The following is a 24,333-nucleotide window of genomic DNA, read 5'->3' on the forward strand; positions in this document are numbered from 1 at the left end:
AGATCTGATCTCATTCTTAGCCAGTGCTTTAACTTTTTTTTTTTTTTTGGCTTGTTTGCTAAAAAAAAAAAAGAAAGAGACATCAATCTCCATTTTTCTTTGCACAGACCCTGCAGCTTTCTTCTATGTTATCTATACACCATTGTGTTTTCATTATGGGCCCCAGGCTGTCCTGCGTGGAAGTATTGGTCCTTTGGGTCCTGCGATGACTTAGAAAAGATGATGGTGACCTGGCTTGCAACTACGCAGATGGCTTTAGAGCCCCACTGCTTTGCTGGACAAGTTTGAGTCCAAACAATTGATGTCCCCAGGCTTTCTCCCAAACAGACATTCTGAGCAAGGCTTATCTAGGAAATGGAAAAACTCCTTCCCCCAGTGCGGTGTTTTGCAAATGACCTTCCATGTTTACCTTCTCCTTCACAACTCCATAACCACCCATATCATATGACAGCCAGGCAAAAGGACTGTTACCAGGAGAGAGGATAAATCACCTGCCATCATGATCCTCAGTCACAGCAGGAGATGTTTGCCCCCTGCCCCTTCAGCACTTCTAGTGACATACTACCTGGAAGCTCTACATGAACGTCCAGGTGCAGCGTACCTGCTCCAGCCCCAGAAAGAAGCCCAGGCTCTGCAGTGGGTAGGGGTTGAGTTTGCCACAGATTTCCAAGGTGTAGATTGTGAGAGAGACTGTCTTCTTTAGGGCAACCCGAGCCTCCAAGTATCTGTTATGGAGAACGACTAATTTGTATCCTGCCAAATGAGACCAGAGGAGCCCTGGGGCTCAGTGGTTAAAGTGCTTGGCTGCTAACTGATACCCGCTGCTCTGCAGGAGAAAGATGTGGCGATCTGCTTCTGTGAAGATTACAGCTTTGGAAGCCCTATGGGGCAGTTCACCCTGTCCTACAGGATTGCTATGAGTTGGCATTGACTTGACAGCAATGAGTTTAAGTGAAACCAGCGACTGTTTTGTGACAGTAGGAGCTAGCTGGGTCACTTAAAATAGGAACAACTTAAATACTATTTCTATTTCTGGACTGGCTTAATTTTCATTAGAACTTTAATTAAATGTTTCCTTTTCTCCCTGGTCTTTCATGTGCTCTCACTTATTAATAATTGCCAGAGTAAAGAGAATCCCATTCCAACAGCTTCCAATTTAGCACTATCATTATCGCTGTTCTTTGTTCAGGGTTGCTGGGCCGCGGAGCTCTCCGATGAGAAGGCCCATCATTCCTTTGGTTGAGACCTGAAGGCGCCGTGTGCTGGGAAGCATGCTTCTGCCGCCCAGTGGTCAAAGGGGATATTGCAGGAGGAGGCATGAGGCTGCAAGGAGTGAGCGTGTAGAAAGCGTGAGCCTGGGGCAGCGCCGCAGGGCGGTGACCTTGTGCTACTGTGGGGAGCGCTGACCTATAGACAGCCCCAGACGCCCTTTAGGGAGGACGCCCGCGTGGTTCACAGGAGCAGTTTTGGAAACAAGTGATTTGACGTTTGCCAGTGTGTTAGTGATCTCTTTAGTCTTAGAGTATGGGTGTGCTCTTTGGCAGGAGAGTGTGAAATAATTCCTGTGCTTATTTACAGAAAAGGAATATGAATGGTGCTTTGTTTTCGTTCAAGTCGCTGCTGGGGGAAACCAATGCTTCTTCAGTAGACACTTGAAAGTTATTAGGTCAGAATCGCCTTGACATTCCATGTTATTTGATTACCCTAAAGAAGATAATACTGGGTAGGAAGGTACATTGAGGACTGTGAAGTAATGGTTCTCGAACTAGAAAACCAGTGGCCATAGAGTCTCTTCTGACTCAGGGCCACCCTATGTGTGTCAGAGTAGAACTGTGCTCCATGGTGTTTTCAGCCCAAGGCTATTTTGCAGGGGATGTTTGGTAATGTCTGGCAACATTTCTGGTTGTCACAACCGGGGGAGTGAGTGTGTCTGGCATGGTGGGTGGAGGCCATGGGTGTTGCTAAATATCCTACAGTGCACACACAGGACAGCCCCCACAAGAAAGAATTATCTGGTCCAATAGTCCAGTAGCACCGCTGTTGAAAAGTCCTGGTCTAAAAAACTAATCAGAGAGAAGAGATTCTAATCATTGTTTTAATCTTTACCCAGCATTCTGGGATATTCCGGGAGTAGGTAATGTACGGGTGGCAAACGGGATTGTGGAAAATGCTGTTGAGGACTAGCGATGCCCATCCCATAAAAAGTATAACAGTGTTGATTGAGTTAGGGCTTAAATATTGAGTATCATCTCAGTGCTAGGCATTATGTGAAATTTTTTCATTCCTGACCTCACTTAATTTGGTTCTCTCAACAAATCTGCCAGGTAGATACAACTTTTATCGGAAAATGGGAGCTTGGGAAGATAAAGGAAGTCATCCAAGCCCTCAGGGCTAGTTGAATTCCAGAACCCGTAGTCTTAGCCACTTTGCTGTTCCACGAGGGCCTTTTCCACGGAGGGCCTAAATGGAGAGTCCACATGCTGGATCTAGGCTGTAGATGGTTTTTGTTTGGCCTGTGGTGTTTAAGAGGAGCCCCGGTGGCACAGTGGTTAAAGCTCTTGGCTGCTAACGGAAAGGTTGATGGTTTGAACCCACCAGCTGCTCTGAGGGAGAAAGATGTGGCAGTCTGCTTCTGTAAAGATTACAGCCTTTTCTGGGGTCTTAAACGCTAGCAAGTGGCCATCTAAGATGCATCAATTGGTCTCAAGCCACATGGACCAAAGGAGAATGAAGAACACCAAGGACACAAGATAATTATGAACCCAAGAGACAGAAAGGGCCACATAAACCAGAAGCTACATCAGCCTGAGACCAGAAGAGCTAGATGGTGCCTGGTTACAGCCGATGACTGCCCTGACAGGGAGCACAACAGAGAACCGCTGAGGAAGCAGAGCAGTGGGATGCAGACCCCAAATTCTCATAAAAAGACCAGACTTAATGGTCTGACTGAGACTAGAAGGACCCTGGTGGTCATGGCCCCCAGACCTTCTGTTGGCCCAGGACAGGAACCGTTCCCAAAGCCAACTCTTCAGACAGGGTTTGGACTGGACAATGGGATGGAGAGGGATGCTGGTGAGGAGTGAGCTTCTTGGATCAGGTGGACCTTTGAGACCATGTTGGCATCTTCTCCCAGAAGGGGAGATGAGAGGATGGAGGGAGTTAGAAGGTGGTGAAAAGGACACGAAAAGAGAGAGTGGAGGGAGGGAGCAGGCTGTCTCATTAGTGGGGAGAGCAGTTGGGAGTATGTAAAAGTGAAAATGTAGCAAGGTGTATACAAGTTTTTGTGTGAGAGACCGACTTGATTTGTAAACTTATGCTTCTTAAAGCACAATAAAAAATTTTTTTGAAAAGATTACAGCCTTGGAAACCCTATGGGGCAGTTCTACTCTGTCCTATAGGGTTGCTATGAGTCGGAATTGACTTGACAGCAATAGGTATGGGTTGGTATGGTGTTTAAAAAATTCTGAGTTGGTTTCTAACATTTAAAAACAGAGAGATTTCATGTAAATATCCAGACTTTCTGCATCTTTTGCCAGAACAGCTGGAAAAGCATGGCACCAATTGACTGGAGTACTTTCTGGTTTGCCACAGTCCTCACCACTCCTTGTTACCTCTGCTTTATGCTTTCCTTGTTTATATCAGTGGCCTGGACTCTGTAGGCGCTTGAGCTTGTGATCCTTGCTCTTCTACTCAGAGTGGACTGGTTCAGAGTGTGGACTCCAAAGAGTCCTGGCTCTGATGTGTGACCTTGGCAAGCAACTATACCTTTCTCTGCCTCAATTTCTTTACCTGTAACACAGAGATAATAACAATACCTACCTCTTAGTGTTGTTGTGAGGCCTAAATTAGCTAATGAATATAAAGCACTTAAAACAGTGCCTGGGACATGATAAGCACCCTGTGTTAGTTGCTGTTGTTATCATTATCCAGTGCTTTACAGAACACGATAAAACCTGGAAAACTGGAACCTGTGTAAGGTGGAAACCTGTCAGAGAAGGAAAACTCAAACACAGTATTTCCCATTAATGAGAAAGATAGAAAAGTGGTAAAGACTGCACCCTGTCAAAGGCAGAAAACTTGCGAGACCCCAAAAAACAGGACAGTCCTGTCAAGTTCCAGCTCTCACTGTAGTGTCTTTTGGGATGCATTCGGGTGATCTCTTTATTTAAAACATCTACCAGGTAATTGGAAACCCTTGTGGTGTAGTGGTTAAGAGCTATGGCTGCTTACCAAAAGGTTGGTAGTTCAAATCCACCAGGTGCTCTTTGGAAACTGTATGGGGCAGTTCTACTCTGTCCTATAGAGTTGCTATGAGTCAGAATTGACTCAATGGGGATGGGTTTTTTTTTTTTTTTTAATCAAGTGATCGGTATTTGCAAAGTTGTCCACTCACCCATTGTCATTGAGTTGATTCTGACTTATAGCAGCCCTATAGGACTGAGGAGGACTGCCCACAAGGTCTCCAAGGCTGTAATCTCTACAGAAGCACACTGCCACATCTTTCTCCTGTGGAGCAGCTGGTGGATCAGAACTGCAGACCTTTCAGTTAGCAGCCGACTGCTTAACCACTGTGTCACCAGGGCTGTTTGTAAAGCTCTCAGAGAGGCATTATAAAATGGTCAGAAAGACTTCAGCTTCTTGCTATTTGAAAATAAGTTTTATGAGAATTTCATGAGATAGTAATTATCTGTCACAGCCTGACATACTGAGACTCACATGGTTCATTCCCCCTCCCCATCCCCGCCTAGCTCAGTCTTTCTCAGCCTCAGCACCACTGACAGTTTGGACTGGATACTTCTTTGTCGTGGGGACTGTTACGTGCATTATAGGGTGTTTAGCAGCTTTCCTGGCCTCGACTCACTAGCTACCACTAGTATTCCCTCTCCCAGTTGTGACAACAATAGATGTCTCCAGACATTGGTGAATGTCCCCCGGGGAGTGGGGGGGTGGCAAACTCAGCCCTAGAGATGCTATGTTAGGTCCTGTGTTAGGCTCACAAGTACACAGCATGGCCACTGCCTGCACTAACCCACGTGAGCCTAGAAACCATGAGGGACAGGTGTCTTAGAGTACTCACTGTATGCAGGCCATGGTGCCAGGCAGTGGGTTCAGGGTGACCCTATTAGTCAGCCTTCTGTGGCAGTAGCCCTTCAAAAGGTTTGCTTATCTCTGATTAAATTCATTACTCTAAGTCATTTGTTGCCTGTAGTGGTTCAGGGCACAACTCTGGCATTGGAAAGATAGGCATTCGAATCCTGATTCTCTTCCCCATTAGCTGTGTGACTTTGGCAGAGTTACTTAACCTCTCTAAGCCTGTTTCTTCATTAAAAAAATGGAGGTAATAGTACTTACAGCATAGGGCTGTTGTGAAGGTTAAATGGGATAATGGGTGTGAAGTACTTAGCATAGCACTCACAGCACACATTGGAAGTGCTTGATAAATGAGAACCCTGTTGTGGGTACTGGGAGGAATAAAACATAATTCTGTGGTTCATCTACATCTAACTTTGCTTAGTGAATACTTTCCAAAAATCACTGTCCAATATTTTGGCTTTTTAAAAAACATTATTTAAGACTATCAATCTGTTTGCATAGATAATCCAAAGCTAACTGTAAGTCATTACTTTTTGGCATTTGGATGGCCCCGTAGGGGTTCTGGGTGGTGCACATGATTAATGTGGTTGGCTAAAGGTTGGCAGTTCGAGTCCACCCAGAGATGCCTCAAAAGAAGGCCTGGGGACCTACTTCTGGAAAATCAACCATCGAAAACCCTATGGAGCCTAGTTATACTGTGACACACATGGGGTCACCATGAGTCAGAGTTGATGGCAACTGGTAGGATGGTCCTAGGAATTCAAGTCAAACAAACAAATGTAGGCCTGGGAATATCTAAATAAAACAGATCCAAGAGATGCCAGGCCTTGGGACACCATGCAGGGCTTTGAAGATAAGAGGTGGAAATTGCTGAGGGGATTATGGACAGCATTTCCAATGTGTTTTTGAGCTGACATGCTTAAAGTGGTGAAACAGTCTTTATGGCTTGTGTCTTATAAATTGCCAGAGAGAGACACGTGCGTATTTCCTGTCCTGATTTCACTGTATTTCCATACCATCCTCTCCTGAACAGATTCCTGTGTCATCAGTGACCACCCCAAAATACAGATCAAGAACTCGACTTTCTGCATGACTGCCTACCCCAACTTGACAATGGTTAACTTCACCAGCCAGGCTAATAAGACGTTTGTCAGTGGGAGTGAAGAGTATTTCAAGTAAGACTTTCTTTTTTTATTTTTTTTACTTTCTAAGAGAAACCCAAGGAATTAATGACCACCCAGTTTGCAGACCAGAAGGTCTACAAATTACCCTAATTACTATTAATTCCTATTCCAGGTTTTCTCTCCTGCAGGAACTCAGACAGTACATGGTTGAACAGGAGGGAGAGTTAGGTTGAATGATGAAATAATCCCTTTAAAAATAACTACCATACCCAACCTGTACAACCTAAAGAAGATAATCAGCCTCAATGAGTTGTGCCTATAGATGCTGTGTATATTTTCAACAGCAACAAAAAGTAAAATAATTATTTAAAAAAAGAAAACAACCATAGATTTCGGAGGGGGTAGGTCTTGAATTCACTCCAAGCACAAACTGAGTCTGACCTGGTGATGAGATGAAATCTGCTCACACGATCCATGTGGTTAGATAAGGTGAAATGATTTATAAGGTGAAATGGTTTATAAAGCTGCTTCTGGTGATCTTTACTAACCCTCTGGGACCAGTCTTAGTTTCCAAGAGGAAGTATCCTCAAGAAGTTTCTTCCTAAGTTCCTTATTTATTAAAGCGTAGAGTAGTTCAGAAGGGCAAGGTGCTATAGAATTGTTGACTAAGTGGTTTACTTAATTGGGGGTGGGTGGGAATGGGAAGATTTTTTCATTGCTTGAGAAATATGGTCCCCAGGGTTTTACCTTGGATCCCAGTCCAGTTTCATCCCTTGGCTAGTCCCACTCAACTCTTGAGCCCAGGTTGCTCCAGGGTTTGAGACTGTGTCTGCACCACAGAGCTTGGGTGTCCCTCCTCTGAAGAGTATGGTCATGAGCTGCAGAACAGCCTCTCTAGGGGTCCCTCGCTAGCTGGTTGGAGAATAGCGCTCCAGCTAGACCAGGAGTGATGCTGCTGCCTTCCTTTCCCACGGCAGGTCAGAACTTTGTGTGCTGTCCTTTCAAGGTCATGCAACATCTGCGTTCTGGTTGCCCCTTTGTTCAGGTTCACAAGGTAATTGGAGTCACAGAAAAACATAGACTTGCAAGGTCAGCAGTTCCATACAGGATACGTGGCTAGATTATTGCACTGTTGAATGGATTGTCTGAATCTGTTCTCAGGCCTCAGTGACCCTGAAGATGCCTTCCTGTCCTCAGGAGCAAGGTTGTCCCGCTCACCTGCCTGCCCCAGGGATGTGGGGGTTGCCAGGCAGGTCAGGACTTCTCTGGCATCTACACAGGTTGCCAGCAGCTGCTCCAGATGTCCAGCAGCCCCCTTCTGTTTGCAGCTGGTTGTCTGTGAATATGTTTCTCGAATAAGGTCCAGCCAGCCCTGTTTACATTTTAGCCTACCTCAGCCTGAGACCATGCCCAACAGAACTTGAATGAAAATGCAGAGCAGCATGTTTGGTCGAGAGTAAGCAGTTTCCACTATGTAGTTATTTTTTAAAATTTAAAATTATACAAATGCTATCTGAGTACATTCTCATAAAAAAGCAGAGCAATATAGCAAAAGCAGAAAAACCATCCTTGACAATATAGAGTTTCTATTAGTGACCTTAGATAGATAAACCAACCTTGCTAATGCCTGTTGAGGGGCTGTATGGGGATCCCCTGTGTTGTTGGATTTGTTGCACTTTCCTGTGGGCAGCTCCAGAAGTCGGTGGAGCAGATATAGGTCTTGGACTGAGGTTCTAGCACAGGCAGAAGGCTGCCCAGGGCCATGAGTGGCCTCAAAGCACCTAATTAAGGGCAGGGTAAATCAAGTTGGTCTCTCTACAAGCACCTGTGCATGAGAGCCCAGATCAGTAAATCCCTCACAACCTGTTATGATCAGGTCCCTGATGGGGAGGTCGAAGAACTTGCTGGAGTTTTGTTCAAGGCTCCTGGCTCTGCTGGGAGATTAAAGCCTGCATACGGTCACCCCCCTTCTTCCTTCCCCCCTCCTCTTTCTAACTCTTAGGTACTTTGTGCTGAAGATTTCTGCAGGGATCGAATATCCTGGCGAGATCAGGTGGCCACTGGCCTTCTGCCTCTTCCTGGCTTGGGTCATTGTGTACGCATCCCTGGCTAAAGGAATCAAGAGTTCAGGAAAAGTAAGAACTTTTACTTATCTAAGAGAAAGGTCTGGGTCACCCAGTAGTGGATCAGGCAAAAGAGTGCTGGGGAGCATGTAGCTTGGAGGTGTGGGTGCTAGTTCTTATTCTGCTCCTAAATAGCTGTGCACCTTGGGCAAGACTCCACTCCTGTCTGTTGAATGGAGATGATAGCACCACTCTTGTGGGGCAGTTTTGGGGATTCAATGAGATAAACATACTTCGAAGTCCTGGTGTATGGTGGGCACGCTGTGTTGGTTTCCTTCCTTTCCCATCAGGAGCTGCCATGTCTTTTTAACAGATGGGAACTCCTTGATAAGATCTGGTAACTCTCCCTAAACTTTACAATTAGTGCCACTGGCTTTTTGCCTGTTGGCCTGGCTGCCAGCTCAGTAATTGCTTCTGCCAAGAAACTGAAAAAAGATCAAAACTGAAGTGGATTCCTTCTCCTCACTCCCAGCCACCATGTTCTCTCCCTTTCCTGTTCTCCTTCCAGCCCCCAACCCAGAACCTTCCACCCAGCATGTCCCCAGCCAGTCACCACTGCAGGGTTAGCCAATCACTTCCATGCCAACAATAATATTTAAGCACCCCAAGGGCAGTTTGCATTTTTCAGGATGAAAATGAAAACAGCTTTAAGGCCTAAGGAATGAGGATGTAATGGTGGGATCCTAGGTTATGGAGTTGAGTTTTTGGTCCAGTTGGTCAGGCCAGGGCTTGCTGCAATAATGTTACAGACATATAACTTCAGAGGGATCAGAGCCTGTGGGGAGGCTGGTCTCTGCCTCTCTCCCCGCAACCCCCAGGCATGCCTCATACCTCTCACCACGCACTCAACCTGGCATCCATTAGCAACATAGACCTTTCTGTCTTCTACCTGCACACATGAGCACCCTTGTGGGTGTCTCGTGGTAACAGCTCTTTCAGGTGCTCTCACCTTGACATCTAGTACCGTGGAGACTTGAACAGTGGACTCTGACAGATTTGTCATGATTACCTGAGGCAGATAGTGCACTTATATCACATAATGAGAGGAGAATCAAGCCAACCAGAGAGGACCGGATTGGAGGTGAGGAGAGCTGGGTTCTAGCTCTCGGAGGCTTTGCATGGTGTGTGCTGTATAGGAACATCTCCACTTGGGCCATGAAACGTGGCCGAACTTCTAATTTGCTCATGGCTTTTATTTATTTTTATTATTTTACTGATAAATGAAAAGCAAATTCTTTTTATCTTAGCTATTTCAGGAGTCCTCAATTTCCTTATTTCTAAAGTTAAAGCGATTAGACTGGATGATGTTTAAGGTCCTCTAGCTCTGCCACTGTTCTCTCTGCACAATTATTGGGTGAGCATAGGGGCTACTTTTCCTCCCTGGCCTCAGTTTCCCCTTCTGTAGAATGAGGACTGGGATTAGGTGACCCCAAGGGCCATTTCGGCTCTGAATGAGTATTAAAAGACTGGATAGATTGTGTTTCTAAGGAAGCAGGAAGATGGGAAAAGTTAACATAACTCTTATGACAATATCCAGAATGTCCTGAGGTTTCCTGGGCTCCTTGCCTTTCGCAGCTTGAAACTGAGCTTGGGATGGGGCTTCTATGTTCCAAAAGGGCCAGCTAAGCAGTTAAGCAGCAACAGTAGCCAAGTACTTGCTCAACCACACAGTCTCACTGGCAGGACTGTCACTGCAAAGTAAGTACCTTTCTTCCCATTTTATAGATAGGGAAGCTGAGGCTCATCAAAGTCAAGTAAATGGTCTGAGGTCACATGTTTTTAAGTGGCAGAACCCACTTAATACTTAGACTCTTTCCATTTTATGGCATTCTCTTTCAAGGAGGGGATGTTAGGAGTAGATGGAAAATGCAGAGTTATGGAGCCAATATCTGTGAAGAGTAGGGGCACGGTCCCTGCCGCCTTGAATCAGAGCCTCTGCACTCCCACTCGGCTCTGCCATCATTCGCTGTGTAACTTCAGGCACGGCACAGGATGGCTCTGGGCCTCATTTTCCTCACCTGCAAAATCAAGGGTTAGAATAAATATTTCTAAGACCCCTTCTTGGAGCCCTGGTGGCACAGTGGCTAAGAGCTCAGCTGTTAACCAAAGGCCAGTAGTTCGGATCCACCAACTGCTGCTTGGAAACTCTATGGAACAGTTCTACTCTGTCCTATAGGGTCGCTATGAGTCAGAATCAACTTGACAGCAACGGGTTTGGTTTGAAGATCCCTTCTTAGCTCTATTAGTCTGGGATTTTTTTTTTGGAATGATGTTACAGCCAATTCCTTCCACTGATTTAGAATTTAGTCCTTGGTGTGAGATTTTACTGAATTTCTGGAATAGGAGTTTTTGAGCAGCTCTGAACAGGTTGGTTGTTCTTTTCCATCTGCTAACGCATGTCTCAGCTTGACTGAGAAAGGTTTCCAACTAGTAACCAATGATCATTTTTTTTTTTTAAATGAAGAATACCACCAGAAATAACAAATCACACTTATTCTTCTGCCTGGGGCCGTGCAGACATTAATTATGGAACATTATTTAGAAGCCCAAGTGAATGGTTTGTTGAAGCTGCTCGTTAGAATGGACTCCTTTGTGTTGAAATCCCACGAACACTGTCATTTCTGAGCAACAGAGATAGCCTCCCTCTCCGGAAGCAGGATTAGCTTGGTCGCTCTTGTTTAGGCCCCCAGGAGACAAGAATGGAGGATTGCGTCCTCTGAGACAGAGCCCTTTGAGCAGCTAGAAGTCCAGAGGCAGGAGTAACCAGCAGGCAACCTGAAGGTCAAAGGCAGCCATCTGACCTCAGGGGCTGCTCTGCTTGAGAGTTAGTGCAACAGAACAAAGCTAACTTAATTAGCTAGCACAGGCTGGTGGGGCCTTACCATGTGTTCAGGGCTCCGGGCGTGAGGAGGCTACTGTGAGCTATCAGGCCGGCAGGCTCTGCTCCGACAGTACATCCTGAGACAGGTGCATCTGAAGCCCTCTGACACAAGGAAACTATCTGCACATAAGCTCCTGTGTACACCTGGCTCACAATGGAGGCATCCCCAGGACTTAGAAGCCAAACAGTGGACCCTCTCAGTTCACGTCGCCATGTACAAAGTGAATGCAGCATCCAAACACCAGGGCTGGGACCTGGGAGAGGCTAGCAAGGTGCCTAGGGTGCAGAGTTTAAGGAAACATTCATTCTCAGGTTCCTGCGAGTGCGGGGCTGGCACCTGAGAGTGAGTGCCTTGTTAAATTTGTGCCTTAAGTGCTTCATTTCTCACCCTAGCCTGGGCCCTGCCACACACTCATTTCTGATCATATGGCCCATAACATGGCATTAGCAGAAAGAGTGTAGGCTTCAGAGTTAGAAAGCTTTAGGTATGGATCTTGATTCAAGCTAGGTGACCTTGAGTGAGGTATTGAACCCCAGTGAGATGCCTAACCTGAGCCTCAGTTTCCTCCTCTGCAAAATGGGATTTAATCACCCCGGTCCACAGAGGGAGCTCCAGAAATGGTCATGTTTAAACAGTCTCCAGTAGTCAAGTGGGAACAGTTGTCTCAGCTGGTTAGATAGGTACCAGTCTTGGGGATTTCCTGCTGCAGGCCCCTGCTGCTATGTCTTCTTACCTCCCTCACCTCCATTTTCCATCCTTACTTCCTCACCAGACTGGTGGTCGGGGTGGAAAAGATGCACCTTCGTTGTTCCCCATGCCTCCACCTTACTCTCTTGGTGGGGTTGGGGAAGTCAGACTGGTCAGGACAATGTCCTGCACTTGTACTGTTTTCTCTCCACTGCCCCATCTGGTGGCTGGGACACCAGCCAGGGACAGCCTGGGGGTTGGGTGATTTTCCCTGAGATGTCAGATGCCCTTGAGCTTCATAACACTGATCTGTAGAGGGGCTTTGCTTGCCTTTCAGACTTTAAGGGAAAGGAGAGAGGCAGGTTTGGCAGGAAGTGGAGGGAGCTAGCTCCTGCTCCTTCCCACCCCTCCATCCCTAGCAATGCAAGTTCTTCAAGGCCAGGGGTTGGGGAGAGACTTTGGCCTGCTTTCTCCTGTGGCGCAGGGGAGAGGCAAACCTTGTTCAGAGGTGGTAGCAGTGGAGAGTGAAGGAGGCCAGCCCATCCCTGGGTCTGTAAACGGGAAGAGTTTGGCCTTGGCTGAGTAACTGGGTTTAGAGGAAAAAGTAACTCGTAATCTTTCCCTACCTACAGACTTCCTCATTGCAGTTGATGGCAACTCCACCCTTTAGTTGCTGAGATCAAGAATTTTGGAGTCATCCATGACTCCTTTCTTTCTCTCACACTGCACCTTAAAGCTGCCAGGAATTCTTATGGCCTTTCCTGCAAAATATGTCCAGTGTCTGACTGTTTCTCACCACCTTCTCTGATAACACCTTGGTATGAGCCACCATCATCTCGTGCCATAGCTTCCTGGCAGTTGTTCCAGCTACTACCCTTGCACCTTTGCAGTACACTCAAAATAGTGGCTCTGTTACCCTGTGGAAATGTTAGATCATGTTACAAACCCATGTGGTAGTTCCCCGTCTCCCACAAAGTAAAGGCCAAAGTCCTTACAATGCCCCATGGATGCTACGTGATCTGCCCATCTCTCAACCCCTACCCTTCTGTCTTCCTCTCCTACCTCAGCCCCTCCTCTAGTTGCACTGGCCTCTTGCTCTTCCCAGAGGTCATGCATGCTCCTTTCTTAGAACTTTTACTCTAGCTATTCTCTTGATCTGGAATGTTCTCCCAGATATCCAATTGGCTGACTCTCACTTCCTTCGGGTCTCTGTCGCCTTCTCACCGAGGCCTCCCTGACCACCATTTTAATATGGCAATCTCTCCAACCATCCTGCCCAGCATTCCCCATCCCCTTTACCCTATTTGGCTTTTTTTTCCCTAATATACTGTATTTTCTAATGTATCATAAACAACATTTATTATGATTATTGTTGGTTGGCTGTCTGCCCAGCTAGGATGTAAGCTATTGGAGGGCAGAAGTCTTTGTTTTGTTCACTGATGTATTCCAAAGGCCTAAAACCAAGCCCGCCACAAATTAAGTGCTCTAAATATATATGTACGTGCATATATATGTGTATATTTGTTTGAATAAACGAAGTGGTCCCAGGAGTTACAAGGGGAGGAGGTTCTCTCCTAATCTCCACCCTAACGCTACTCCAACCCCACCCCTATCCAACCCTCTCCCCTGAGTCCCCAGATCTGTCCTTGTCCCCTGAAATCCCTGTGCCTGTCACTCACTACCAGGTCCTGGAGGCTGTGCATCCAGTGTGTGGGGGTGTCTGTCTCCCTCCCATAGTGGGCAGGTGTGCATGTGCCCCAGGATGGAAGACTGTAGGTGGAAATGGAGGCATCTCTGAGCTAGCAGTGCTTATTTTTCTGCATATGCCCGCCCTATGGATCAGAGAGGCTTTGGTAGGCCAGGATGGGAGCTGAACCTCATCCTTCCAAGTATCTTTTAATGCACTTTTGGGTTGCAACCTGCTTGTGAGCTGTGGTGGACAGTGTTAGTTAACTTAAGACTGTTGAGTCCTTGGCAAGACTGTAAAGTGGGCACTTCTGTTTCTGGTGCCCCTTGGCCTGTGCCATGTTTCGTCTCAAGAGTCCATGCGGAATATACTGTTGTTAGCATCACCTTGCAGGTGATGACACTTAGACTCGGGGTTAAGTCACTTCCTAAGATGACACAGCTTGTAAGTGATGGAGTCAGGATTTGAACTCAGGCCCGTGTGACTGTGGAGCCCTTCTGCCATCTGTCATATCCCAGGTGCTTTCTCTACTCTGAGATTTGATTGACAGATAAGAAAGGAAAGTACCACTCACCCCATCCCCATCCAACCAGTCTCCAGGTTCTGCGGATGTTACCTCCCAAATGCTTCTTGACTCTGGTCATGGCCTGTCTTTCAGAACCCAAGAGTATCCTTTGGTTAGAATTCAAGGCCTTCCATGATGTGGTGTCCACCTATGTCTCCAGCCTTCCCTTCACCACTCTTAGCCTCAACTTTATGCTGTCCTGATAGCGGGTGATGTCTGCTTTGTTCTCACACATCTGCCTGCCCCACATTCTTCCTTCACCTTCCCATCTTGCCTCAGTTTGTTTAGGTTGCACACAGCCTCTGGCATCCAGCTCAGTGTCATCTCCATGAATCTTTTTGTTGGGCACAGTGTCCTTTGCTGCACTTTTCTAGTGTCTTGTGTGTAATTTTATCTCAGCACTTAGCTTATTATCCAGGCATGTCTCTGTAGCTTCTAGCATGAGTCCCTTCATCTTTATGCATCTAGTGCCTAGCACAGCACCCAGCTCATTGTAGGCCCTCAATAAGTGCTTGCTGAACTTACCTGCATTTGTTGACCATCTGTAATAAATTGGGCACTATTCTAGGTGCTATGCCTGCAATAACTCATTTAATCCTCATGATTGTTTGTGGGAAAGGTGCTATTATGCCCAGTTTACTGATGCAGAAACTAGACTCAGAGTGCCTAAGTAGCTTGCCCAAGGTCATATAACTGCTAAGAGCCAAGGGTGTGATTCATTTAAACCTAAATGTGTCTTAATTCTCGAATCAGGTTGCCTCACTTATGGAGCCATATAAATAGGATGGAAGGTTTAAGCTAAAGGCATTAATCTCTAATGGTGGAATTTGGGGGCTTCAACCAGGGAATTGAGGGTAGGAGCTGAGAACGAGAGGAGGTATATAGCCTACCTCCCTCAGTGCTTCCTCAGAGAAGCGTCCACTCAGTGGCTGGGTCGGAGCAGGGGAGTGACACCTACCCTCAGCATTCTGCACTGTAGGCCGATGTATCCCCCAGCCCTGAATTCCCCCAGAGGACTTATTTCTGGCTCTGTCTGAGTCACATTTGATTCCGTTGACCTCTCCGCATCCACAGCCCTGGCAGAGTTTGGGGAAAACTACCCTGATGTCCTCATGGGCAGGAGCATGTGCCCAGGTCACAGGTCCCACTCTTGCCCTGGCTGATGCTACTTCTGCATGGGCACACTCTGCAGGTCTGTCTCATTCCAGTCTGTCTGTCCTCTGGTTTCTATAGGTGGTGTACTTCACGGCCACGTTCCCCTATGTTGTGCTGGTGATCCTCCTCATCCGAGGAGTCACCCTGCCCGGAGCTGGAGCTGGGATCTGGTACTTCATCACACCCAAGTGGGAGAAGCTCACGGATGCCACGGTGGGCCTACATTGCACTGATAGCCCTGACAGAGGCATGGGCTACCCGTGGGGGAGGCATCACACTCTGGGACACTGTTGGCAGGAAGGGCCAGGCTTCCTTCCACAGAGGACCTCATGGGAGTGGATGGTGGCTGTTGGTTTTACGACGTCATGATAATCTTGGTTTGTGATGCACTGAGGAAATCTTTAATGAGAACTGGGCAGCTAGGGGTTTTCACGTTCCTGGACTAGTTGTCCTACATCTGGGGTTGCTCTGGAGGCTGAAATGAAGAATGAAATCCCCTTAGCAGATTTGGGCCACCTTACACCACTTATCTGTTACTAATTATAGTCTGTCGGGAGTAGAGTTTTGTTGATTGGAAAATAACAGCACTTAGACAACAGCACTTAGACCACAGCAATTCTATTTTAAAGGGCTCAGACACCTTTGAGTATTTCTGGCAGGTGACACAGGGCCAGCAGACACTTGAACTTTTTCTTTGCACATTCGGTACTGGCATATCTCATTCTAAAATTCTAAGCATACACACACACGCAAAACTCCGAATGATTCAAAAGAAAAAAAATAGGTAGTAAGGTCAAAAGGTAAAATATATAGTGTGTCTGGCAAAATATTAAAATCTGCTCTTTCTTGGTGATGGACACATAAATAATATATTTAGGGATTTTCTGTATGTTTGAAATATTTTATAATTTAGTATCTTAGAATTATTTCTTTAAATAAATATTTAAGTGTGAAAAAAAAACCTCTCCATATGAGGAGGCGATTATTTAGATGAAAAGAGGGTTTTCTGACTTTAAAGAAAAATCTACCTTTCTAAAGCGTATTAAAAATATGTAGCTAGGATTAAGTTTTACTGCACGTAACAGAAAACGCTTGATTACTGCTGCTTAAACAAGATAAAAGATTATTTAACTCTTATGCAGAAACAGTCCAGTGGTAAGTAGTTTAGGGCCACTTGGGTGGCTCATGGTGTTATCCGGACTCATGGTGTCATTCTGTCCCACCATTCTCAGTGAATAGCTCCCATGTAGCTGCTAGCAGTCCAGCCATCCCATCTGCATTCCATATAGCAGGAAGGGTGGAAGTGATCATAGAAAAAGGCACCCTCCCTCTCTTTTAAAGTGGAGAAACCCGACATAACACTTAATTTTCACACCACTGGCCAGAAAATAAATCATATGATTATCTTCCCTTCCTGTACCCCTCTACCCGCTAGAGACTGGGAGATGGCCATTTAGCTGGATGTGTGGCCACCTTTACATAAAACTACAGCGTTGTTACTTGAGCTTTCTCTTCGCATTTTAAAGCACAATTTAGAAACAGGATTTAATTTATAAAAATGATGAGAGGCTCATCATATAAATCAATAGCTCAAACTCCAAAACCTTTGGAGTTTTATGAGAACAATTAAGAAGAACCCTCAAACAGAACCAAGAGGTGTTGTCAGAGAAGTTCAAGAACAATGTGGAACTATGAAGTCCACTCCTCTGAAGCACAGAAATTGCGTTACTAACCTTAGGGACTACTGAGTTTCATATTTTCAATAACAGGTTTTTTTTTAAATTGTGGTGAAATATATGTAACAAAACATTTGCTATGCCAACCATTTTTACTTGTCCAATTCAGTGACATTAATGACATTCACCATGTAAACATCGCCACTGTTTCCAGGATTTTTCATCACCCTTAACAGAAACAGTCCCCCATAAGCAATACCTCCCCATGCCCCCCTCCCACCTGCCCCTCGTAACCACTAATAAACTTTGGCTTCTATTACTAGCAGTTCATTTCATCTGTGGGACTTTCAATTAAGAAGAGTTTTCTTTTGTACTCATGAATTTATTTTGCTGTTGTAAATTGGTTCTTGACAGATACTGACCTAAAGAAAGAGCTCTCCCCTTCTGGAGAGTTTTGGTGTTGTTGGGTGCCAGTGAATTGATTTTTGACTCCGTGACCCCATGTGACAGAGTAGAATTGCCCTCTAGGGTTTTCTAGGCTGTAATCTTCATGGGAGCAAATTGCCAGGTCTTTCCCCGCGGAGCCACTGGGTGCGTTCAAACCGCCAACCTTTCAGTTCGTAGCCGAGTATTTAACCATCATGCCACCAGGGGTCCATCTGAATAGCTTTGTGTGGTAGGAAATTGAATCATGAAATGCGCCTGCAGTTTATTGAGCTTCTCTCCTTTGATTACAATGGAATTAAAATCTCCCAGGTAATTTGCTGCCTTTTTAGCTTCCAGTGCAAATGATGTTCCTCATTTATGTTGGTGTCCAAAATCATCTTGTCCCTGACTGCTTTTCTCTTGGGGATGCAGCATTGCGCATGGGAGACCTCCCCCCAGAGCCTATTTCTCAGTGACCTTGAATCTTCTCCCCTTTTGCTTCCCAGGTGTGGAAAGATGCTGCCACTCAGATTTTCTTCTCTTTATCTGCTGCGTGGGGAGGCCTGATCACTCTCTCTTCCTATAACAAATTCCACAACAACTGCTACAGGTATGTGGAGGGGCTTCCAAGGCTGAGAGGTAGCTGGTGAGAGGAAATAGGGTCTGGGACACACAGTGGCCGGAGAATCCACATCCTCACACTTCGCCTGAGGGAGAGCCAGAGATTGCCTCCAGCAAAGGAGAAGCCTCCTGCTAAGGTGTAGCCACTGGCTTCCGGGGGCCTGGACCCCACCTTGCATTACTGATGGTGACTCATAGTAGGGGCTGAGTGACTGTTTCTAAAATGGGATTGAGCCTCTCTGGAGGTTGCTGTGCAGCCAACTCTGTGCTGTGATAGTCATTTGTGAGCCACCTAGTCTGTGGATGCAGTCAGATGGTAGTCACCTAGGAAGTATAGTCACTCGTCACGCGGCAGAGATAGCACTGTACAGAGGAAAGAGCACTTTGGAGTCAGACAGACATGCAGTTAAAGTATGACGTCACCATTTACTAAGACCCCAAGACACTGGAGAAGGGAGGCCATACTTCTGTTCTCTGAGCCTCCATTTCATCTTCTATAAAATGCAGATTCTAATATTTTGTTGAGGGGTAAGACGATCTATACAAAGTTCTCAGTGCAACCCTTGGTCCATAATAGTAGCTCCCATGCTCTAGGGCAGCTGCAGCCCATATATTAGTAAGTACTCAGTAAACAACAGCTATCACTGTCACTGTTATTTTTATAATGGATGAGATATTTTGTGAACCAAAAGAGATACAGAGAGTTTCAAAGCATATCCCTCCCCTCAGATAGCTTGCAGTCTAGGTGATGAGGTACAGGATGACTGGTGCGGGTTTTGGGCTCAGATTGTCTTTCAGCCTCACAAGACACAATAGGCTTATCGAACACAAGTTTGCTGGACTTTAAGAAAGGATGTGTATGAAATGTGGAAGACAGCTGTGCACACAGCAACAGTACTGGGGCAGCCTCAGGCACCCTGGCTCAGCTTCCAGTGTCCCAGGCACTTCACAGGGCCTGTTTAGGAGTAAAAGGTGATGATGAGAGCTGATGTGAGTGCTGGTCACATCAAGACAGGGGATGCCCCTCAGCTTAAATACCTTCTGGTCACTTGGTACCTGGAGAGGTGTGGCCTAGCTTCCATTCTTTAGGGCAGCTGCAGCCCATACATTACACGTTATACATTAAGCCGTCCTACCCTGGTAGCATAGTGGTTAAGAGTTATGGCTGCTAACCAAAAGGTCAGCGGTTTGAATCCACCAGGCGCTCCTTGGAAACTCTATGGAGCAGTTCTACTCTGTCCTGTAGGGTTGCTATGAGTCAGAATTGACTCTATGGCAACGGGTTTGGTTTTTTGTTTTTTTTTTTTTGGTTTAACGACTAGCTTCCAACATGCTCAGGGACATGCTTGGATCCATAATCCATCCATAGAAGCCACCATGGGATCCTAGTTTATCTCCAGTGAATACATTCATTCACTTGATGTTGCAAGAACTTTGATTAAGGCTCGAACTTCCCTCAAGCATCTCTGAAGCTAGAGGAAAAGATTGCAACTAGGCTGTGGGCTAGGTTGCTGGGATGGTCTCACAGAGGTGAGATTCATTCTGGGTCAAATTCCAGCAGGTGCAAGGGAGAAGGGAGTGTATTCCAGGTGGCAGAAACAGCCTGAGAATGTCCTGTGACAGAGTTTGTGTGGAGGGAGCAGAAAGATGGGATTGGAGCAGGACTGTGCACTCAGGAGTAGAAGGAAATGGAGCCTGAAAGTTGGTTGAGACCAGATTGGAAAGAGCCTTGAAAGCCAGGCTAAGACTCACTAATTGGTGACCGAAGAATGGGTCTGAACACCAGCAGGGGGTGAAGCATTGCTCTGTGCTCTACTAGAAATAAAGCTGTGTGGTGTGGCGGAAAGAACCCAGGGCAGAGGGGCAGGGTGTCTGCATTCAAATCCCGACCCACCATTAATTAGGCCGTTATCTTCCCCTTTCTGGGCCTCAGTTTCCTCGTTGGTAAACTAAGGTGTTGAACAAGGTGGATTGTTTACTGAGCACTTACTTCGTGTCAGGCTCTGTGCTGTGTGGGCATCATCTCATTCTGTCCTCACAACAACCTATGACGAGGGAGCTCATGCTGTCATTTTACCTAGACTAGAAAGGAAGCAATTTGCTCAAGGTCATAGAGCTAACAGGCAGGAGAAAGAGAATTTCAGTGTAGCCCTGAGGCTCCATCTAGCTGTGATCTCTCTTTTGAGCCAGGGGATGACTGGGCAGGGCAGGCTGGGGAATTCAGAGCCATATTGTCAGCAGGGGGCCCTGGGATGAAGGCGATGATACCTGTCTTCTTTTTTCTCCCTTTTCTCTTGCCCTTCTTAGCTCTGTGTGCGCCAACCCCAGCAGCCCTTACTCACTTGGGGGCTTTTCATGGTCCCACCATCTTCCTTTCCCTCATACATGGTTCCTGTCCTGGACCCTCCCTCCACTCAAGGCCATATCCCATCAACTCTTGCTCTGTGGGACAGACATTTCCCTGCCACTGAAAAGAGGGGACAGAATTCTACACTCACGGAGCCAGAGCTTTGCCCAGAGGCTCTGAAACAGGGCAGCAAGGCAGATCATTTTGAGTCTCTGCTTTATAAATCAGCCCAAGGAAGTCTGTGTTCTGGTTGTTTCTTTCCTTGTGAATAAGGGAAAATGAGGCCCAACCCACAGTGGATGCATGTTTAGAATTGGCTCTCTGCCCTCACATGGACATGCATACAGTGTGTACACTTGTACACATGTGTACACATGCACACTCATACACACAGGTACGTGTCTGTGCCTTCTATCTCTTGTCCTTTCCCACTCACAAAGCAAACCTAATGGCAAACTCTGGTCCCTTTCCTCCAGGGACACCCTAATTGTAACCTGCACCAACAGTGCCACGAGCATCTTTGCCGGCTTTGTCATCTTCTCTGTTATCGGCTTCATGGCCAATGAACGCAAAGTCAATATTGAAAACGTGGCGGACCAAGGTAGGTACAATTGTTACCCTGCTGTTGCAGGGCAGGTTTCAGGCTCACCTCATGAGTTTCTAATTTATGCTACATTGGGACACTGGGCTTCTGGAACAGTGTGGAGGGTAGGGGAGCCCAAGTCCCCCTTTTCAGACAGACCAAGGCAGGCTTGAGTGGGAAGCTCACTGTTAGGCTAGCACTGGCTAGTCCCTGCCTGGGGTGATTGCTTTAAAAGCCCCCTTTCCTGCTTCCCCCTACTCCATCTTCCCTTCCCATTCTTAATTTAGCTCTCAACCCATTAACCATGAGTTGATTCCGACGAGTGACCCTATAGGATAGAGTAAAATTGCCCCACAGGGTTTCCAAGGCTGTAATCTTTACAGAAACAGATTGCCACATCTTTCTCCCACAGAGCAGCTGGTGGGTTCGAACCACCAGCCTTTCGGTTATCAGCTGAGTACTTGACCACAGTGTCATCAGTGCTGCTTTTAATTCAGCTCTAGCCTGAGTAAATATGGCCTATAGCTATTAGGTACACGTGGAGGACTTATTAGGCAAACCAGTGCCCTCGAGCTGATGTAGGCGCAGTCTGGCAGGCCGGCATCCTTTGTAGAGGGCCCTGGAGAAACTGAGCACTAAGGCTTAATCAGAGCACTGACTTCAGAGTTGCCTTTTCCTTACAAAGCACTTTCCTGATTTTTAGGTTGAATGTGCTCTCAGGGCCTTCTGCTTAGTTAGCAAAGCAGACATGCAATTTCTCCCCAGTGAATGGAAAGGTTGAAGGGTGGTGGTGGGAGGATGTGGAATAAATGTTATTCTGTATGCAAAGTGAGCCCTGTATTAGGACTAACATTAGTATGGTACTTTTGAGTTTGCAAAGAGCTTTCATTTTTCTCTTTTATTCCATACTTCTAGCACAGCATTTGGCAGAGAGAGTGTTTAATATTTGTTTCTAATACTGTTGCCACCCAGCCTTGTACAAAACTTGCATTTATTAGTTTTTGGTGATCGGGACACTTAATTGTGGTTATAACCAGAGACAATGGAGTCCCTTGGTGGTGCAAACAGTTAAGCACTCAACTATTAACCAAAAGGTTGGTGGTTCAAACCCAGCCAGAGGCACCTTGGAAGAAACACCTGACGATCTGTTTCTGAAAGGTCATAGCCTTGCAAACCCTACAGAGTGCAGTTCTATTCTGCATGCATGAGGTCTCCATGAGTTGGAATTGATTCAAGGGCAACTCATTTTTGATTTTTTTTTTAATTACCTGTTATTATGATCATACTCTCTAATCAGACATTTATGGGATGCCTCTGTGTGTCTTTGCTTTGCCAGGTGCTGTGGGGACATGAGTGTGGAGCCCTAGATAATCCAGAGTGTATACCTGGGAGAGGGCTCTTTGTGCAGTTATCCTTCAAGGAGCTCACTGCATTTTTCAGATAATGGCTCAGATCTGAGCGCAGGAGAGAACTAAGCCCAAGAAATGTCACCCCTTTGGTAGGCTGCCTGATCTCTTCTGTCTCCCCAAGAATAATGAATTACTTACAGCCTCAGCACACTGACAGTGTACTGGGGGCCTCAAAGAGTTAAAGAGCCAGCTTGTTCCAGGGGTGTAATTATCCCTCCCCGGGGAGCATGTTAAACCCCAAGGGAGGTTTAAGCAAGGCATTAAAATAGGAGGGTCCCCTGGAGCTGAGTGAATACCCCCAACCCCTGTGGAGAACCCACCAACTTCCTCTGGAGGGAATGAGGAGTGAGGGGCTCCTCAGAAGGCTTTGTCTTCAGGGGTGGCAGCCCTACCCCCAGCTGACCCGTAACCTCATTTCCTCCCAGCAGAGCAGCTGGAACAGGTAGGTTTTGGCCCACTTTCTAGCAGATCTGAGGCATTTTGCTATTTCTGTGGCATTACTGAGCTCATTGTGAACAGTAGCTGAGCTGCCAGAGACATGAGCTTTTCTGGGCTCTTTTCTGCCCCAGGAAAGAGATTTGGGGGCACATGTCGCTGAAACCCGAACAGAATTTTTTCCTGCATATAAAAAGCAGCCTGTGTTTTTCTCTAATTTCTCCTTTTTGGTATATATTTTTTTATTTCCTCTGATCTTATCAGGAGAAAAAGTACTTGTAGCAGGCTCTAATCCGTTGTGTTAATACTTGGAGGTTTCTCATCGTCTCTAGCACAGGGACAGTCAGCCTTCTTCCCCACAAGAGAGGGGACTGGCCCATGAGGCTTTCTCTCAGATCCCTGTGGGAAGCACTCCCTGTTCACCTGGAATTTCATACAATCTAATATGTGATTCATAGGCTTGTCTCATCATAGAGGCTCTGTGGAATACAGAGATTCGGATCAGACCCTCATTAAAATCCCAGCCCTACCCTTTCTTTGCTGGGCAGTGTTGGCATATTGACATCCAGCATATTTTTGCTGACCCAAAATTAGTAACTAAGTATTGGTCTTTAGTCAAAAACAGCTTCAATAACCCAACATTCTTCTATTTAGTTTGTTCCTCTCTTCTAAGGGAGGCATTTCTGTCAAAATTATCACCCCAAATCCATCAGAATTTGGGGGAGGGGGCTGAGGGTGGGATTGTTGATGAGGCCAAGCTGTCGTCTGCTTTAACAGTAGGCATAGGGAAGGGTGCAGGTTGTTCCCAGGGATCTGCTCCAGAAGAGCAGCTTCCAAGGAAGCCAGCCTTAGAGGGGTGTCTCCCGGCCATCTGCATCGCTGCCTGTGGAAGAGAGACATGTTCAGGATCCGACCTGCAGCTCTGCAAAGATGCCCACCCAACAGCGGAAAGACTAGGTTAGGCCCAGAGTAGAAGAACATGGGTATGTTCTGTTGGGAGTTCCCAGGTAGAGGAGGTGCCTCTAGGTTAACCTGACCACGCATGGAGTACTGCCTGATTCCCTTACCCCAGAAGTTCAGAGACCCTACTGATCAAAATGAACACTTGCAAATAGGGCTCCCCCCTGCCCCATCCCTGCATCCAATCTGTTCCCTAGATCCCAGCCTTCTGCCTGAAGGCACAGGAGTTCAGGTGGTGTATCCTCAGAGAGCCCAGAATTTCATTTCAATCACACAGTGGATACCTAATGTGTGCTGTGGGCCTTGATATATTTCATTGATCACGGCTCTTTGTTTAGCCTTTGTAGCTCTCTTGGGTAAAGGAAAAGAGCCCTGATGGCGCCACGGTTAAGTGCTCGGCTACTAACCAAAAGGTCTTCCATTTGAACCTGCCAGCTGCTCTGCAGGAGAAAAGACCTGGTAGTCTACTCCTGGAACGATTACAGCGTAGGAAACCCTAAGGAGTGGTTCTACTCTGTCACGTGGGGTCGCTATGAGTTGGAATTGACTTGATGGCACC

General features: G+C 46.5%; 1 protein-coding gene across 1 annotated transcript in view; it reads left to right on the top strand.

Moving 5' to 3' along the window:
• Positions 1-24,333, top strand: part of SLC6A5 (solute carrier family 6 member 5) — a 62,082-nt gene that overhangs the window by 16,300 nt on the left and 21,449 nt on the right. The window contains exons 9-13 of the mRNA XM_049891419.1: positions 6,128-6,269; positions 8,221-8,353; positions 15,396-15,530; positions 17,926-18,029; positions 20,864-20,988. Of these exons, the coding sequence (XP_049747376.1) occupies positions 6,128-6,269; positions 8,221-8,353; positions 15,396-15,530; positions 17,926-18,029; positions 20,864-20,988 (639 nt within the window). The remainder of the gene's footprint in view (positions 1-6,127; positions 6,270-8,220; positions 8,354-15,395; positions 15,531-17,925; positions 18,030-20,863; positions 20,989-24,333) is intronic.

The sequence above is a fragment of the Elephas maximus genome, chromosome 7, assembly GCF_024166365.1.
Source record: "Elephas maximus indicus isolate mEleMax1 chromosome 7, mEleMax1 primary haplotype, whole genome shotgun sequence".
Lineage (NCBI taxonomy): Eukaryota > Metazoa > Chordata > Mammalia > Proboscidea > Elephantidae > Elephas > Elephas maximus.